The sequence below is a fragment of the Pongo pygmaeus genome, chromosome 1 (assembly GCF_028885625.2).
Source record: "Pongo pygmaeus isolate AG05252 chromosome 1, NHGRI_mPonPyg2-v2.0_pri, whole genome shotgun sequence".
Classification (NCBI taxonomy): domain Eukaryota; kingdom Metazoa; phylum Chordata; class Mammalia; order Primates; family Hominidae; genus Pongo; species Pongo pygmaeus.
In genome coordinates, this window is record NC_072373.2 from 176,506,193 (window position 1) to 176,523,867 (window position 17,675).

General features: G+C 47.6%; 1 protein-coding gene across 1 annotated transcript; it reads right to left on the reverse strand.

The window, feature by feature from the left end:
- Positions 1–170: 170 nt before the first annotated feature.
- DIO1 (iodothyronine deiodinase 1) lies at positions 171–17,159 on the reverse strand. Its single transcript, XM_054454805.2, has 4 exons — positions 16,772–17,159; positions 6,512–6,655; positions 5,020–5,219; positions 171–1,404 (listed from the first exon to the last, which is right to left on the reverse strand). The coding sequence occupies exons 1-4, from the start codon at positions 17,106–17,108 to the stop codon at positions 1,336–1,338; spliced, it is 750 nt and encodes a 249-aa protein (XP_054310780.1). The 5' UTR covers positions 17,109–17,159; the 3' UTR covers positions 171–1,335.
- Positions 17,160–17,675: the final 516 nt, after the last annotated feature.

A 17,675-nucleotide genomic window follows, 5' to 3' on the forward strand; every position in this document is an offset into this window, starting at 1 on the left:
AGTTCTCCTGATCCATTCTTTTATGTCATGTTATAAAGGTAATTTGATTCCAATGTGAAAAATTATTTCACTCCAGCAGGAGTTCATAAGACAAAATCACATTTAACATGTAACATAGAGCCTGAATGTTCTTCCCCCAAAATGAGGCCCTTCCAGCATATGATATTTTTGCTGGTCAGATTACACTGGGTAATCAGATACAAATTGGAAAAGAAAATGTAAAGATCACACTGAAGCCATCCAAAATAGCCTGATATATTTTAATAATTCTGTTATTAGTTTACTGCATCTTATAACATTTTCTTTTGAATCAAGTCACAGCCGTGTGTACTTTAGGCTGTGGCCATCATAAACAAATATGTAAAGACACAGAGTTAAAATAGATGAATACCAATGGTTATCCATCAGTTTGATGTAATCTAACACAAATGACCATTAAGAGACTTGCGAAGAAATCAGAGAAACAGAATTTCACATATGAGCTTCTGCATAACTGAATGACAGCATTGCTGGTGCCTATTGTTTGGCTTGGTCAAGGTTATGCTTTTGGGAAGCCAACCCTCTCTTCCAGATGACTGTTGAAAAGTGAGGCTAGTGGAAGATTTCAGGGTACAGAGAGCTAGATTTCTATGAAATATATTCAAAGATGGTAAAGTGAGTACTCTCCTCTTCCCTGGTAAAATTAGAGATGTGTTACCATGGAAACTCACCCCTCATCACCACCAATGTGGACAGGTTTAAATCTTTTGGCAAGGAGAGGATGACTGCCTCCTCCTGTTTGTATCTAATCCCTCCTCTTCCAACTCCTCATCTCTTCCTAACAACTGGAATTCTTCCCACAATTGGTTCTAAAAACTAATTTAGTGTCTTAAATGATCAATTCCATAAATGCAAATTGGGCAAAATGAATTTCCCTAATAGAAGGAATGCCAGCTTGAATTACTTGGTATCAGAGTGGCTGGAGAGAGATCACGTACCTCAGAAGTGTGCCTGTAGAGAGCAACTGCTCTCTCAAAGACGGTGTGCAGGGAATGTGGTCTCCACAGTGGGAGCAGTGTCAGGCTGTACTTTCTTCAACAGGGAACTGTTTCTTCAACAGGGAACTGGCCTGAACAGCTCAAGTGTTGCTTCATTTTCTGATAATAACAATTTGTCTTGATTGGGTGCTGTGGCCTGCATTCCTCAGCTGGGAGTTGTTTGCTTAGATCAGAAAAATCTGAGCTAACGATTCAGCTAGGGACACAGGTCAAGGGTAAAAACCAGCTGGGTCTCAGGGAGAGCTAAGCCTTGAGAAGCCCTCCCATTGGTCACCTAGAATTGAGGTATCTGTCCAGATTAACTGTGGAGCTTTTCCAGAACAGCACGAACTTCCTCTGGGTTGTAGTTCCAAGGGCCAGACTTACCCTGCAAGAGAAATGAATCAGTCATTCCCAACTTGTAAGGAACATGTAGGTCTGGAGGTTAGTTGCAAGATCTGGTCAAATGATGTCTATGTAGGAGCCATCAGCATGGCTAATTCAATGGCAGATGCAACCGTGAGGTGGATGAGAAAGTGTGTACAGTGGCATCAGCAGTTAACAGGAAGGTTGGAGAGAGAAGTAGAAAAACTAGAGGACATAAAGTGACATAGTCTTTCAAAAAGAGAAGGGTTCTGTACATATAAGCTTTTCTTCCATAATCAGACCTTCAGACTGGCCTAATCTTCTTCTCCAGCCTTCACATCAAGTTCTACCCATCCTACCTCAGAACCATCTCTGCCTCTCCAGTTCTACTGCCCTAGGTCAGCCCTTTTCATCCTACAACTTGGGCAGCTGCCACCCCTCCCAGCTATCCCCAGTCCTTAGTCCCTGCTCCCTACTGTCCATTTTTCAACCAGGAACCAGTGAACTTTCTTTTTTTCTTTTTATTTTTTTGAGACAGAGTCTTGCTCTGTTGCCCAGGCTGGAGTGCAATGGCGCAATCTTGATTCACTGCAACCTCCGTCTCCCAGGTTCAAGCAATTCTCCTGCCTCAGCCTCCTGAGTAGCAGGGAATACAGGCACACTCCACCACGCCTGGCTAATTTTTGTATTTTTAGTAGAGACAGGGTTTCGCCACGTGGGCTAGGCTGGTCTCAAACTCCTGGCTTCAAGTGACCTGCCCGCCTTGGCCTCCCAAAGTGCCAGGATTACAGGTGTGAGCCACCACGCCCGGCCATGGAACCAGTGAATTTTCTTTTTCTTTTCTTTTTTTTTTGAGAGCGTCTCACTCTGTTGCCCAGGCTGGAGTGCACTGGCACAATCTTTGCTCACTGCAACCTCCGCCTCCCAGGTTCAAACGATTCTCGTGCCTCAGCCTCACAAGTAGCTGGGATTACAGGCGCACACCACCATGCCTGGCTAATTTTTTTGTACTTTTAATAGAGACAGGGTTTCACCATGTTGGCCAGGCTGGTCTTGAACTCCTGACCTCAGGTGATCCACCCACCTGGGCCTCCCAAAGTGCTAGAGTTACAGCCGTGAGCCAGGGAACGTTCTAAGTACAGGTCCAATCATGTCTCTTTCCTGCTCCAAACCCGTCAGTGGCTCTCCTTTGCCCTAAGTTGAAGACCAAACCCCTTGGTCCAGAATGAGACCCCTGTGTAACCCCAATGTCCCCAATCGTTTATTCACACTCTGCCCTACTATGCCTCAGTGCCTCCACTCACCCTCTTCCCTATACTGCAATGATTTTCACTCACTGTGCTCACTAAGCCAACTCCTTATCCTTTAAGGCCCAAGCAATTGCTGCCCCCTCTGAGAAGCCTACCCTTCCCCAGAGGTTGAAAAACTTACAGTCTGAGAGCCAGGTTTGTCCTGATGCCTCACATGCTTTCATTTGCATGTTGTCTGCAGCTGCTGTTATGCTATAACAGCAGAATTGAATTGTTGCAACAGGGATTACTTGGCACAAAGTTGAAAATATTTACTATCAGGCCCTATACAGAAAAGACGTGCTGACCCCTGCTCTGGAGTCCCCCAGCAGTTGGGACACTGTAATAGTCTTATTTGGGTCTTCCTTATCCCTCAGCCTGTGAGTACCTTGAAGTAAGGGTGTGGGCCATTTTCTTTTTTTCTTTTTTTTTTTGAGATGGAGTCTTGCTCTGTTGCCAAGGCTGGAGTGCAGTGGTGCGATCTCGGCTTACTGCAACCTCCGCCTCCCGGGTTCAAGCAATTCTCCTGCCCCAGCCTCCCGAGTAGCTGGGATTATAGGCACATGCCACCATGCCTGGCTAATTTTTGTATTTTTACTAGACACGGGGTTTCACCATTTTGGTCAGGCTGGTCTCGAACTCATGACCTCGTGATCCACCTGCCTCGGCCTCCCAACGTGCTGGGATTACAGGCGTGAGCCACTGCACCTGGCCGGTCATTTTTTTTTTTTTTTTTCGAGACAGCGTTTCACTCTTGTCGCTCAGGCTGGAGTGCAATGGTGTGATCTCCGCTCACCGCAGCCTCTGCCTCCTGGGTACAAGCGATTGATTCTGCCTCAGCCTCTCAAGTAGCTGGTATCACAGGCATGCGCCACTACGCCTAGCTAATTTTGTATTTTTAGTAGAGACAGGGTTTCACTATGTTGGTCAGGCTGGTCTCCAACTCCCAACCTCAGGTGATCAGCCTGCCTCGGCCTCCCAAAGTGCTGGGATTACAGGCGTGAACCACCACGCCCGGGTAGGTATGAGTCATTTTCAATTCATTTTTGTGTTTCCGGTATTTGCACAGGGCCTAACCCAAGGTAGGGATTCAGTGCCCAGGGTGCCTCAATCATGCCTGAACCATGTCCCAAGGTACGCGAAAGGATGAGGGACCCACATTCTTCTACTGTGACCCTTGCACCATGGGAATTTGCCTGCGAGTTTTTGCTTGTTTTATCTGAATAAGTAGGGTCAGCTTGATCTTGATCTGTGGACAGAGGAGCATCCACATACTTGGTTTCATCTGCTCCCCAAAGCTTGAAATCCCTTCAATAGCTTTAAAACGTAGTTTCTACCTTCTTAAGGGAGGCCAAGCCAACTGTGTCTAAAGAGTCAGAGGCTGTGCACTTACCTCCCTCACCCTGACCAGGCTGGAACTTTCGAGAGGAAGCAATCACAAGAAAGGGAGCCTGAAATACATTTCTGCCTCACATCCCTGCGTCCAGCATTTCCAGCTCCAAACCATGAGTTCCATTCCCCTTGAGACTTCTACCTTGCCAGCCCTGGTTCAGGCCTGCCCCAGATGTTAGCAGCTTCAGACCTTCTCATTTCTGGCCCACCCGATCAGGGGATTTAGAATTGAAATCAGAGCCTTGCCCAGTGTGACCTTGGACAAGTCAATTCCCCTCTCTGAGCATTGTTTATAAAACAAAAACAGACCGGGCACGGTGGCTGACGCCTGTTATCCCAACACTTTGGAAGGCCAAGGCGGGCAGATCACTTGAGGCCAGGAGTTCAAGACCAGCCTGGCTAACATGGCGAAACCCCATCTCTACTAAAAATACAAAAATTAGCTGGGCGTGGTGTGTGCCTATAGTCTCAGCTACTTGGGAGGCTGAGGCAGGAGAATTGCTTGAACCCGGGAGGTGGAGGTTGCAGTGAGCCAAGGTCACCCCTCTGCACTCCAGCCTGGGCAACAGAGTGAGATTCTGTCTCAAAAAAAAAAAAAAAAAGGAAAGAAAGAAAGAAACCCAAAAAACAGAAAACAAAAACAACATTCTCTGTCTCTGAGTTTGAAACCAGACCAGGACTGGGCCATCATCTGGGTTCAAAAGGAAGCCAGGAGGATGCAGCTCCAGTCCAAATGCTAGGGACTTTTGCGTGCATTATTTCATCCCCTGTGAGGTGGAGACCAACATTCCCATTTTGCAGAAGAGGAAATTGAAGGAACTCCAAGAAGTGAAAGCACTCGCCCATTGTCACGTGGCTGGTAAATGGCTGAGTGGTGATTTGAATCCAGTTCTGCTTGATGCAAAGCCTTCTCTTTGCCCTTGCCCTCCCTGGGCCCCCTGTCCCCAGGTCACCACCTTGTAGAGGATCCTGCCCTCCTGGATTACGTAGAGCCTCTCAGGCAGTGCTGCGTAGAGCTGGCTGCTCTGGTTCTGCATGGTGTCCACCACCACAGGGCACTGGGGACTCCTGGCCAGCAGTAGATGGGCTGCCTGCAGGCGGTCCTGAAGGTTCTGGTGATTTCTGATGTCCATGTTGTTCTTAAAAGCCCAGCCATCTACAAGAGAAAGACCAGGCACCAAGTCCCATTGACACAGCACACACTTCCTGCAGACTAAATAGCCCCTCACTTTTAACTGAGGTTCTCAGAGGAGCCCTTGGCAATGATTTGGCCTGGTTTCCTATTATGGTTGAATGTGCAAGGTCACATCAGGAATTAGTGATTGATCCAGAACTGAAGCCCAGGGCTCCTGTCTGCCAGACCCCTGCTCTTCAATGTGAAATAGTCCAATAAACCAGCACTCCTTGATCTTGAATGTGCATGAATCATTTGGGGACCTTGTTATAGGAAGATTCTGATTCGGTCTGTCGAAGGTGGAACTGAGAGTCCATCTAACTCCCAGGATGCCAAGACTGCTGGCGCCTAGACCATACTTGGAGAGGCAAGGGTTTAGATCAGTAGTTCTCTAAGTGTGTGTCCCCAGACTAACAGCATCAGCATCACCTGGAAGCTTGTTAAGTAGTGCAAACCCTAGGCGTCAGCCTGGATGGACTAGGAATGGGACCCAGACATCTGCGTTTTAACAGCCTTCCAGATGATTCTAATTCATACTGAGTTTAAGTACTACTTTTTCTCCTAATTCTTCACCACAGTGTTCTTTCAAAAATACAAATATAGGCTGGGCGCAGTGGCTCACGCCTGTAATCCCAGCACTTTGGGAGGCCAAGGTGGGCAGATTGTTTGAACCTAGGAGTTTGAGACCAGCCCAAGTAACATGGTGAAACTCTGTTTCTACAAAAAATACAAAAAACTAGCTGGGCATGGTGGCTTATGCCTGTAGTTCCAGCTACTTGGAAGGCTAAGGCAAGAGGATCGATTTAGCTCAGGAGGTTGAGGCCGCAGTGAGCCATGTGAGTGCTACTGCATTCCAGCCCCAGCTCAGGTGACAGAACAAGACCCTGTCTCAAAAAAAAAAAAAAAAAAAAAAAAAAAAAGCCATATGGCTGTCATTTCACCTGTGGCATTTTGGGTCTGAATTCCTTGTAAATGTGTTCAAATCAGTTCTTCTCCCTTGACTTCCCTATTTATCTGATCAAAATGTTAGAATTCTCTCCTAGCCAGACCCTGTCACTCCAGGTGTTCTGCTCTCTGTACCCTGATTGAAAGCACAGACTGTGAGGTTAGCCCAGTGCAGGGCCTGGGAGTGGTGGGTGCTCAGTCAATAGCGGCTCTTTCCCTCTCCCCTCCTCTTCCTCCTTCCACCTCCCAACCTTGAGATGGGGCCTGGGGAAAAGGGAGAGAGAAAAGAGAGTGGGAAGAGGTAGAAGAGGCAGAGAATCTTTCTGTACCTGATGCATGTGCTTCTTCAATGTAAATGACGAGAAAATCTGCTATGGAACTAAAGTCTTCAATAAGCCTCTTGAATTGGTCAAATTTGAACATAAATGAAGGTCAGGTACAACTTCCAAAATTCAGCACCAGTGGCCTATTACCTGAAACAGCAACAACCATCACAAACTGAGAATCTACACACAGCTTTCTTTTACAAGCACCATTTTCACTCCTGTGTTCAATTCTGTTATTTTTATTGCCCCTGCCCCGCACCCTAGGATGGGTCCTAGGCACTGGGGCCCAACGCCTAGAGAGCATGACTTAGCAGGGGCTGGAGCTGGTTTACTCCTCTCTAAAATGAGAGATTTTTTTTAGGTGGTCTCAGTGGACCACCTGCAGTTGCTGCATAGTAGTTTAAATATAAGAGGAGTCCCTTTCATGCAGTTTATAAGGCAGGTATGCATCCATTCTCTCATGCGATGGGATTAGTAATACTGTAAGGTTGGTAATTTTTTCCCCCATTTTATAGACAAAGAAACTGAGTTTTACACACTTGCTCCAGGTCACACAGCAGGTCAGTGAGGAGTTAAAATGAACATTCGGGTTTCTGAACTCTCAATTCAGTGCTCTTTCTATTCATAGCACTTCAGTTTCCTCATCCACAAAGGGGGTATAATAATACTTTGTAGCACTGTTAGGAGGATTAAATAAATTAATAGAGATAAGGGCTTAAACTGGTTCCTGGCCCATAGTAGGTGCTTAATAAATGTAAGCTGTTGCTATGAGCTTGTATCTCCTCCCTGAGCTATGAAGTAGGGAGGCACCGAAGGCAGCTCCACAAAGAGAGTGAACGCCAGGAGCAGGACCAGCTGCATAATTTGCTGGGCCTGCTGCCAAATGAAAATGCAGGGTTCCTTGTTCAAAAAGTGGGGGAAAGTGCCACTAAATTTGTTAAAATATAAAGACGTTTCTTTCTTTTTTATTTTTTTGAGATGGAGTCTCACCCAGGCTGGAGTGCAATGGTGTGATCTCAACTCACTGCAAACTCCGCCTCCGAGGTTCAAGAGATTCTCCTGCCTCAGCCTCCTGAGGAGCTGGGACTCCAGGTGTGCACCACCACGCCTGGATAATTTTTGTATTTTTAGTAGAGATGGGGTTTCACTATGTTGGCCAGGCTGGTCTCAGACTCCTGACCTCAAGTGATCCGCCAGCCTCGGCCTCCCAAAGTGCTGGGATTACAGGCCTGAGCCACCGTGCCTAGCCTAAAATACAAAGACATTTCTAATCTTCTGTATCACTCTCTTGACCTGGCATCGTGTCTTTTAGTTGCTATTTAATGTCATACTCCCCTGGCACAGGGATATTCATAGAGTGAGAGCAGATCCTCACAGCTACCCAGCACCCCAGAGACTGAGTGTGTGTGTGCTTCCCTTTCCCTCCAGCCACCAGACCAACATGCCATGCCCCGCCCAGCATCACAGAAGTTGAGCCAGACATGGCCTCTTCCCACCTGTCCACCACCGCACCCACAGGGCATTGCAACCTCTGTAAGGAACATACTAGGTACCTTGATGGGGGAAAGGGTGGGCAAGAGGCTTCCCCCACCCTCAGTCACTTGGCGAATTGCACTATGGCACTGCAAGCCTGGGATGGGGACAGCTGCCATGCGACACTGGGGGAATGTGACACCTGACCCCCACCTTCCTCATATCTGTATCCAGGCCCACTCTGGGGTCAGGAGATGGCAGCAGTCACTGGGTGGGAGCAGGAAGGAGCACCTGGGGATGGGACAGTGGGCCTTAGAGAACATGTCCTGGAGGGGCAGGGAGGCTGTGGAAGGCAGGAGCCTGTGCGAGCAGAGGCTCCAAGTCCTCGGGGCATGCTCCATTGTACAAAATGCAGATTCAGAGATAAAATTAGGAAGAATTTCAAGACATAATTTGCAACTCTGGTGTGCTAAAAACAACAACAGCAACAAAAATTCAAGACAGCTGCTGCAGAACATTAAATCCCAAGGACGAGGCCCTTTTGAGTGTAGGTCCCTGTGTGATTCACTGGTCTCATGTCCATGAAGCCAGCCCTGGGTGGAAGCCTTCTGTAACTCCCGATCCTAGACCAAGGACAACTCAGGGGAGCAGCCGGCCTCCTGTGGTTTCTTACGGCCAGAGCTGACATTGTTGAGCCCTTACCATACATTTATTGGAGCATGGCTGGTCTTGCACTGTGACATGGCCTGTTTAAGTGTCCACATACCCCCAAACCCCCCTACTCATTGTCCCCTGAGGGCAGGGCCTGTTCCTCATTCATCCTCGAATCTCCAGAATGTAGCATACTCTCATCCTATCTACAAGTATTTATTCAGCACTTAAAATATGCAAGTCTCCCTGCCACACACTGGGGATTCGGCAGAGAATGAGACCAGCAGCTCTCTGGCTGTGTGCAGTTTGAAGTCTTCTTAATGGGGAGACAGGCAAAAAAAAAGTAAGTAAATGCGTAAATGAAGAAGTTTCAAATTGTGATCAGTGTTACGAGAGAGGCTATAAAGGAGTGACCTACTTTAGACAGGCAGGGCAGGGCAGGCCTTTGAGGAGCTGCCATTTAACCTGAGAAATGAAAGACAGGAGAGAACCAGCCATGGGAAAAGGGAGAAAGGGATTCTAGCCAAAGAGACTCGCACAGAGCCCCCAAGGAGGGACCAAACTTGGTGTGTTCAAGGCCCCACAAAACCACTGGCAGGAACCAGGCATAGAGAGCAACAAGAGAAGGGTTAGAGAGTTAGGGATGGACCAGAGCGGGCAGGCTCCCATAAGCCTTTGTAAAGAATCTGGATTTTATCCTAGGTATGTGGGCTATCATAGGAATATAAAGCAAGGGTGGTGAATATTGCTGCATATTTTCTTTTCTTTTCTTTTCTTTTTTTTTAAGAGACAAGATCTTGTTATGTTGCCCAGACTGGAATGCAGTGGCTATTCACAGGTGCCATCATAATACACTACAGCCTTGAACTTCTGGGCTCAAGTGATCCTCTTGCCTCAGCCTTCTGAGTAGCTGGAACTATAGGCACACTTGACTATATCTGACTCATTTGTTGCAGTTTTGGCTGCCCAGCTCCTAACTCTCCTTCCTACTTAGAATTCCCTGTTTTGTATTCTATTTATGAAACAGTGTGCCCAGCCTTGCTCTATGGAAGACAGAAGGGCCAGGTTCGCACTCCACCCCTGGCAGCCAGGGCTCAGGCAGTGACCCCAGCTGGGCTAATTATACCCTTCCACATAGATCTTTGATTCTGGGAGTCATTGAGATGGCAGAATTCATCCACAGCCCAGTTGTGGTGCCCCTGTAAGGGATGGTGATGGGTTCCCATGGCAACCACAATGACAGCAGGATCCAGGCCCAACTATTGATGCTGAAAGACAGTCCAATCAAGACCAGCTGGTATTGTTTCTGGAAAGCACTCAACGTCTTTCCAGTATGTTCCTTTATGTACATATGTGTGTGTGACCAAGAAAACCAGAGGCAGCTTCTGTTGCTTACAAGCCAGAACCCTGACTGCTACAGCAGGGGCATGTAATGACCAGATTTACACTTGAAGATCACTCTGGCTGGTCTGTGGAGAAAGGACTAAGAGTGAAAATGAAAGTGAGGGATAAGCAGTTAGGGGGCACTGGAGAAGTCTACATGAAAGACAATAGGCCTGGATGCAGTAGCTCACACCTGTAATCCCAGCACTTTGGGAGGCCGAGGCAGGAGGATCACTTGAGCCCATGAGTTCAAGACCACCCTGGGCAACACAGCGAGACCTTATCTCTGAAAAAAAAAAAAAAAATTAGCTGGCCCTGGTAGTGTGTGCCTGTAGCCCCAGCTACTCAAGAAGCTGAGGCCGGAGGGTCCATTAAGCCCAAGAGGTTGAGGCTGTAGTCAGCTGTGATTGTGCCATTGCACTTCAGCCTGGGCCACAGAATGAGACCCTGTCTCTATAAGAGAGAGAGAGAGAACGGGAGCCTGAGCTAGCTAGTGTGGGGCAGTGGAGCTGGGCAGAAGGCAGAATTGACAGGGTTTGCAGATAGATGGGGAGTAGAGGGCATCTTAACTTGCATGTGGTTTATTTGGTTAACTATACCCCCTCCGTGTTCTGCAAAGAATTTAAAGCTCCTTACACCTATACTAACACATTAAATAGAATTTTTTTATTTTTTATTTTTGAGATGGAGTTTTCCTCTGTCGCCCAGGCTGTAGTGCAAAAACATGATCTCAGCTCACTGCAACCTCTGCCTCCCAAGTTCAAGGAATTCTCCTGCCTCAGCCTCCCAAGTAGCTGGGATTACAAGCGCGTGCCACCATGCCTGGCTAATTTTTGTATTTTTGGTAGAGACAGGGTTTCTCCATGTTGGCCAGGCTGGTCTCGAACTCCTGACCTCAAGTGATTCACCGGCCTTGGCCTCCCAAAGTGCTGGGATTACAGGCATGAGCCACTGCGCCTGGCCAAAATTTTTTTTAATCATGTCCCTCCAGGAGGCGTAGAACAGGAGGGGAAAACGGAATACACACAGGCCATAGGTCCCATGCATTTGTTATAACTGAGCTATATTTTGACTCTGAGTTTCCTGGTGGCTAAGTAAAAGAATAAACAAAATTGGCTTATATTCTCAATTTTTAGCATATGAGAGGAAAGCAGACTAGTTTCACTGGACATACGAAGCAGCTCTCCTCGTCCTTGGGTCAGACTTTTTCTTAAGAGGCCTGAGGAGGCGTTGAGTGGCCTCAGTCTCTGCTGGTTGACTGCACTATGATTTCTCACCCATGTGACAAGGAGGCCCAGGCTTCAGGAGGGCAGCTCAGAGGTCAATTGTGGCCAAGTGGCGGTCACTGGCCTCCAATGACCCCAGAGTGTCACTCTGTCACTCTTTAGGTAGGAACCCAAAAAGCCTGGGCAACATAGCAGGACCCCGTCTCTTAAAAAAAAATTATCCAGGCGTGGTGACACATGTCTAGTCCCAGCTACTTGGGAGGCTGAGGCAGCAAGACCGCTTGAGCCCAGGAATGAGGCTGCTGTGAGCTACGATCGTGCCATTGCACTCCAGCCTGGGCAACAGAATGAGACCCCATCTCAATAAAAATAAAAAATAAAGAACCTGAAAGACTTATGGTCATGATCGACTCTAAGTATCAGCTGTATGAAATTTTGTTTTTAATTGGGAAAAAAACTCAACATCCACTGATTCAGACCCTGGAAGAGACAGAGCCATTTGTTTAATTATTTATAGTGTGGTTGGGTACAGTGGTCAGTATTGAGGGCAAAGTTTAAACTAAGCTCTCTGCTTTCCTCAGCAGCAGAGAGGTAAAGGATGGGTGCATGGGGGCTGGCACCCCGCCCATGTCCACAGACCACAGTGCAGAGAACACCATTTCGAGCATCCAGTGAAGACTATCAAGTCCAACTCCTTTGTATAAATGGGAAAACAGCCCAGATCAGTAAATTACCCCACACGTCAGGATCTCTCAGCAGAGAAATTCTATTTATAGTTATTGGACAACACTTGTAAGTACACTTGGAAAGATGTTAGAAGATTTTAAACAGGGGCTGAAATAAAGCCAATTTCAGATTAACTCTCAGGTATCCAGAAAGTAAATCATCCAGAACTTGCTTTCTGCCACACCATGCCAGTTACTTGATGTTTTGTTCTGTGTGTGTCCAAGAGTGTGTGTATATTGTGTGTGTGTGCGTGTGCGTGGACACACAGAGGGCTGGAGGTGGCTGAGAGTTTCCCTGAGCTCCTGCTGTCTTATCCAGTAGCAGCAAGTGCACGAGCTGAGTCAGAAGTCTAGTTCTGGCTCTTCTAAGAACTCACTGTGTGACTCTAAGCGAGTCATTCACCTCTCTGGACCTTTGCATCTCAAAAATGAAGCAGTTACTTTAGATTATCAGTAAAGATTCTTCATGTCTCTCTGCCTCTGGCTCTGAGTTCAGAGTTTATACCCAAAGCATACAACAGAGCTTTTTGGTGGCCTGGTGGGTTTCCAAAGTAGTTACAACATGTCTTTTTTTTTTTTTTTTTTTTTTTTGAGACAGAGTCTCGCTTTGTTGCCCAGGCTGGAGTACAGTGGCACGATCTCAGCTCATTACAAACTCTGCCTCCCGGGTTCAAGCAATTCTCCTGCCTCAGCCTCCCGAGTAGCTGGGATTACAGGTGCATGCCACGATGCCCGGCTAATTTTTGTATTTTTAGTAGAGACAGGATTTCATCAGGTTGGCCAGGCTGGTCTTGAACTCCTGACATCAAGTGATCCACTGGCCTCGGCCTCCTAAAGTGCTGGGATTACAGGTGTGAGCCACCATGCTCGGCCAATGTCTTTCTAATAAGCAGAACTGATCATGTTTCCTTCTCTCTTGGAAACCCTTCCAGAACTCACCAGTACTCTCAGGATAAAGTCAACCTGCAGCTACGACACACAAGGCCCCGTAAGCTCTGGTTCCTGATGATGCCTTCAGCCTCCTCCTTCACCCCTTCCTGCCTCTGGGACCCCACTTGTGCCAAACTGAATGTTGCTCCTCCACATCTCAGACCTCTGCTGCTCCTCCTCTCTGCCTTGCCCTGCTTCCCATGGCCCTCTTCTTCACCCACCCCAAGGTTTCACTGTCCCTACACAATCAGCTCACCATCCTCTCCTCCAGGAAGCTTTCCCTCGGCCACCTCCTTACCCTACTCTTGACAGGGTTCCTTCCCCCAGCGCCCTCTGCTTCCCTGTCACCATGCCATCTCTCACTCTGGTTTATGAGGCCTTCCAGGGCAGAGGCCCATGGTGTTTATTTCTGTATTGTTAGTACCTATGATTTCAGGGGACTTTGGGTTAATGTGTTGAAAGTAAACTCTATTTTGCAAATAGATTTTTCTTTTGCTTCAGTCCCCTCCTCTTACCATTAAAAAATTTTTATTTTATTTATTTATTTTTGAGACAAGGTCTTAACTCTGTCACCTAGGCTGGAGTGCACTAGTATGAACATGGCTCACTGAAGCCTCGACCTCCTGGGCTTAAGTGACCCTCCCAACTCAGCCTCCTGAGTAGCTGGGACTACAGGCTCACACCACCTCATCCCACTAATTTTTAAATATTTTGTAGAGACAGGGTTCCACTCTGTTGCACAGGCTGTTCTTGAACTCCTGGGCTCAAGCAATCCTCCCACTCAGCCGCTCAGAGTGCCGGGATTACAGGCATGGGCCACTGCATCTGGTCACTCTTACCAATTTTCAGTCTCAGCTGCAGCAGCAGGGAGCAGAGACAAATCGAACAGTTTTTTTTAAATTTTATTTTATATTTTGTTTTATTTTATTTTATTTTATTTTAAGACAGAGTCTCGCTGTGTCACCCAGGCTGGAGTGCAGTGGTGCGATCTCAGCTCACTGCAACTTCTGCCTCCTGGGTTCAAGTGATTCTCATGCCTCAGCCTTCTGAGTAGCTAGTATTACAGGTGCATGCCACCATACCTGGCTGATTTTTGTATTTTTAATAGAGACGGGGTTTCATCATGTTGGCCAGGCTGGTCTTGAACTCCTGACCTCAAGTGATCTGCCCGCCTCAGCCTCCCAAAGTGCTGGAATTAAAGGCGTGAGCCACGGGGCTCAGACCAAATTCAACAGTCTTTAAAATGTAAACTGCCTCACTGAAAGTGGACGTTACATGATGCAAGTACATTCCGTGAATTGGCCATGAGGCAAGCTGGCTTTCAGGGAACTGATCTGCCGATGATTGGCATTCAGCAAATTGGCCTGGTTCTGTTACAGTGCTTGGCACATGGGCATGTGGTAAGTTAGTTATTACCATTGCTCTTACTACCAGCGGAATTAGTGAACATTTGTTAAATAAACTGAGGTCATTTGTGCACTGTGGTTTAAAATTATGAATGAACAACAAAAACAAAAGAAGCTCCTGCCTTCCCCTCTGAAACATTCTTCCCTTTTTCCTTGTCAGGCTACAAAAATCTGACTCATTCTTCAAGACCTAGTTCCAGAGCCACCTCCTCTAGGAAACCTTCCAAGTCCTCCAGGCAAAAGTTCTATTTTTTATAGCCTCCCTCATTTCGTAGGACTGTAAGGATTTGTTTATTACCTCCATCTGTTCTATGGAACTGTAAACTCCTCATGTGCATACGCTCATGTGCACATGAAATTCCAGGAGGAGGATATAGTATTCAGGGTTTCCCAACTACTTTGACCAGGCAACACTACATAGTAAAGCATATCTGTGGAACTTAGGTTCTAAAGAACATGCTTTCAAAAACACAGGATAGGCCAGGCACAGTGGCTCATGCCTGTAATCTCAGCATTTTGGAAGGCCGAAGTGGGTGGATCACTTGAGTCCAGGAGTTCGAGACCAGCCTGGGCAACATGGTGAAACCCCACCTCTACAAAAAATGCAAAAATTAGCTGAGCATTGTGGTGTGCACTTGTAGTCCCAGGTACTAAGGAGGCTAAGGTGGGAGGATGGCTTGAGCCTGGGAAATCAAGGATGCAGTGAGTCATGATCATACCACTACATTCCAGCCTGGGCAGTAGAGTGCGACCCTGTCTCAAAAAAAAAAAAAAAAAAAAAAAAAAGAGAAAAACAAGAAAAACACGGAATAAACCAACTGCCTCAGGTGCCTTCTCTACCTGCTGCATCTAGGCCCTGGGCCAAGCATGCTGAGGAATCCAGAGATAAATCAGACACACACCCTCTCCTGAGGCTGTCCATTGGGCAGGGAAATAAGACTTGTGCTTAGGTACCAGGTGCTGAGCAGGAAGCAGCAGTGTCCAAGGAGAGGTGCAGACAGACAGCCATGAGCCGAAGGGAGAGAGCACATGCCTAGCTGTAGGGAGCTGAGGTGGCTTCACGGAGGACAAGGCGGCAGGAGAGCTGGACCCACATGAATGAAGGGGATTTAGATGGTGATGGAGAGGGGAAGGGCATTCCCGACCAGCCGATATCAGCAAAGGCAAAAACAAGGGAAAGTACAAGAGATGTACAAGGCCCAACAGTTTGTCCGAAAGAAATGAGTGTGGCGGAGAGCTCAGAGGTAGAATTGAGAAGAAAAGCTGGAGCCTGACCACGGAGGACCTGGAATCCAAGGCTGAGCCTGGGCTTCATCCTAAATGCAGAGGGGAGCTGCTGAAAGTGCTTGAGCTGCTATGTACTCAGAGAAGAGCCATTCACAAACTGGGCTGGCTGAGTGGGCAAGTGGGGGAGAAGGAAGTTCTGGCAGGAAGAGAAGCTGGGAGGACAAAAAAGAGAAAACTGGAGCGGCCAAGAACTCAGGTAGATGAAACTGGTTTTCCTGGACTGGGGAGTGGGTGGAGTTAGAGAAAACTGAGACTTTTTTTTTTTTTTTTTTTTTTTTTTTTTGTGACGGAGTCTCACTCCGTCGCTCAGGCTGGAATGCAGCGGCACGATCTCGACTCACTGCAATCTCCGCCACCCGGGTTCAAGCGATTCTTCTGCCTCAGCCTCCCGAGTAGCTGGGACTACAGGTGCACACCACCACGCCTGGCTAATTTTTGTATTTTTAGTAGAGACAGGGTTTCATCATGTTGGCCAGGATGGTCTCGAACTCCTGACCTCGTGATCTGCCAGCCTCGAACTCCTGACCTTGTGATCTGCCAGCCTCAATCTCCCAAAGTGCCGGGATTACAGGCGTGAACCATCATGCCCGGCCGAGAGCTCTTTAACAAGTATTTACTGAGCAGCTACCATGTGCCAGCATCAGGCATGGGTGTAATAGTGGGTGAGAGCAACGGTCTCGACTTGCATTGAGTTTGCAGGCTAGTGAGGGAAGCAGACATGAATCCTAGCCAGCCGTACATAATTACAAACCGCGACAGGTGTAATAAAGAAAAGTTTAGGATGTTAAGCAGGCAGATGAGAGAGGGTAACCTAGTATGGGGGAGTTGGGCTTGGCTTCTTGAAAGAAGTGTCACTGAGCAACAGTCTGAAGATTGAACAAGAGTCAACCAGGCAGAGAGGTGGGCAAAGAGCAGCCCAGGCAGATCAGCCTGTACAGTGAGAGCAGTGTTCCAGGGGCTGAAATACCAGACAGGATGGTTTGTGATTTGAGTGCCTGGGAAGGTGGTGATGTTACTTACAGAAACAATCCACAAGAAGTTCTAGTTTCAGGAAGCAGGAAGAGGACAAGAAGGTCCAAAAAGAGCAGCAAAAGTAGTAGGAGAATTCAGAACTTTCCAACCCATCTCTTCATCCCCCTCTACCACTATTTCAAGCACCCCTCTGTGTGGCAGCCTCCTGACCTTGCATAAACTCCCAAATGTTGCACCTCTGTCCTGAGAGGCGGACCACCGGGCAGTTTGGGGCCAGACCCCCTGTCTCAGTCGTGTCCTCTAGTCGCTGCCAACGGACCTTCAAGACGAACCAGAAATACTGGGTGCTGAAAAAGGTCGGGATCCAGTTGTCGTGGCTGAAATGGGGGTTCCTGGTCATACCCGTCTTCTCGCCCATGGCCAGGATGTTCCGCTTGACTCTGTCTGGAAACAATATCAGAAGCACTTTACCCACGACCACATGCACAGCCACCTCCAAGAGCACCCAGAGCCTCTTCAGCCACAGCCCTGGCTGGGGCAGCCCCATCTCGGCACAGCCAGAGTAAGCTCTGAGGCCTATGGGCAGAGAGGCTGCAGCCAGGCGACACTGGGCGGAGCTGAATGAAGTTGCAGGGTAGGAGCAGCCAACCCCGGGCCAGGGGAAGGAGTCAGGTCAGAAGATGTTTGCCTTTCTGTCATGAGATAGAAAATTCCTAACCAGGTGCACAAAGGTCTGTTTTAATCATTATCATTTCCGATTCTTTGCCTGAGCTTTTGAGAGATTCTTGGATTGGTAGATTCCACATCTTAAATTCTCCCTCTGATTAATTTTTTAAAAAACAAGTACTTAAAAAGACCACACTTAAAGAGACCCTGTTAGACGCTCTCTCACAAGTCAATAGGTTTGGCTATTAGTTATTCTTTATACACAAACTCTTCTTTTACTAATGAAAGATGTTTTTCCCAACAAACATCTTTGTTTTCCCAACAAACATCCATGGTTTTTTGTTGTTGTTGCTGGAGATGGAGTCTCGCTCTGTCGCCCAGGCTGGAGCGCAGTGGCACGATATCGGCTCACTGCAACCTCTGACTCCCAGGTTCAAGCAGTTATCCT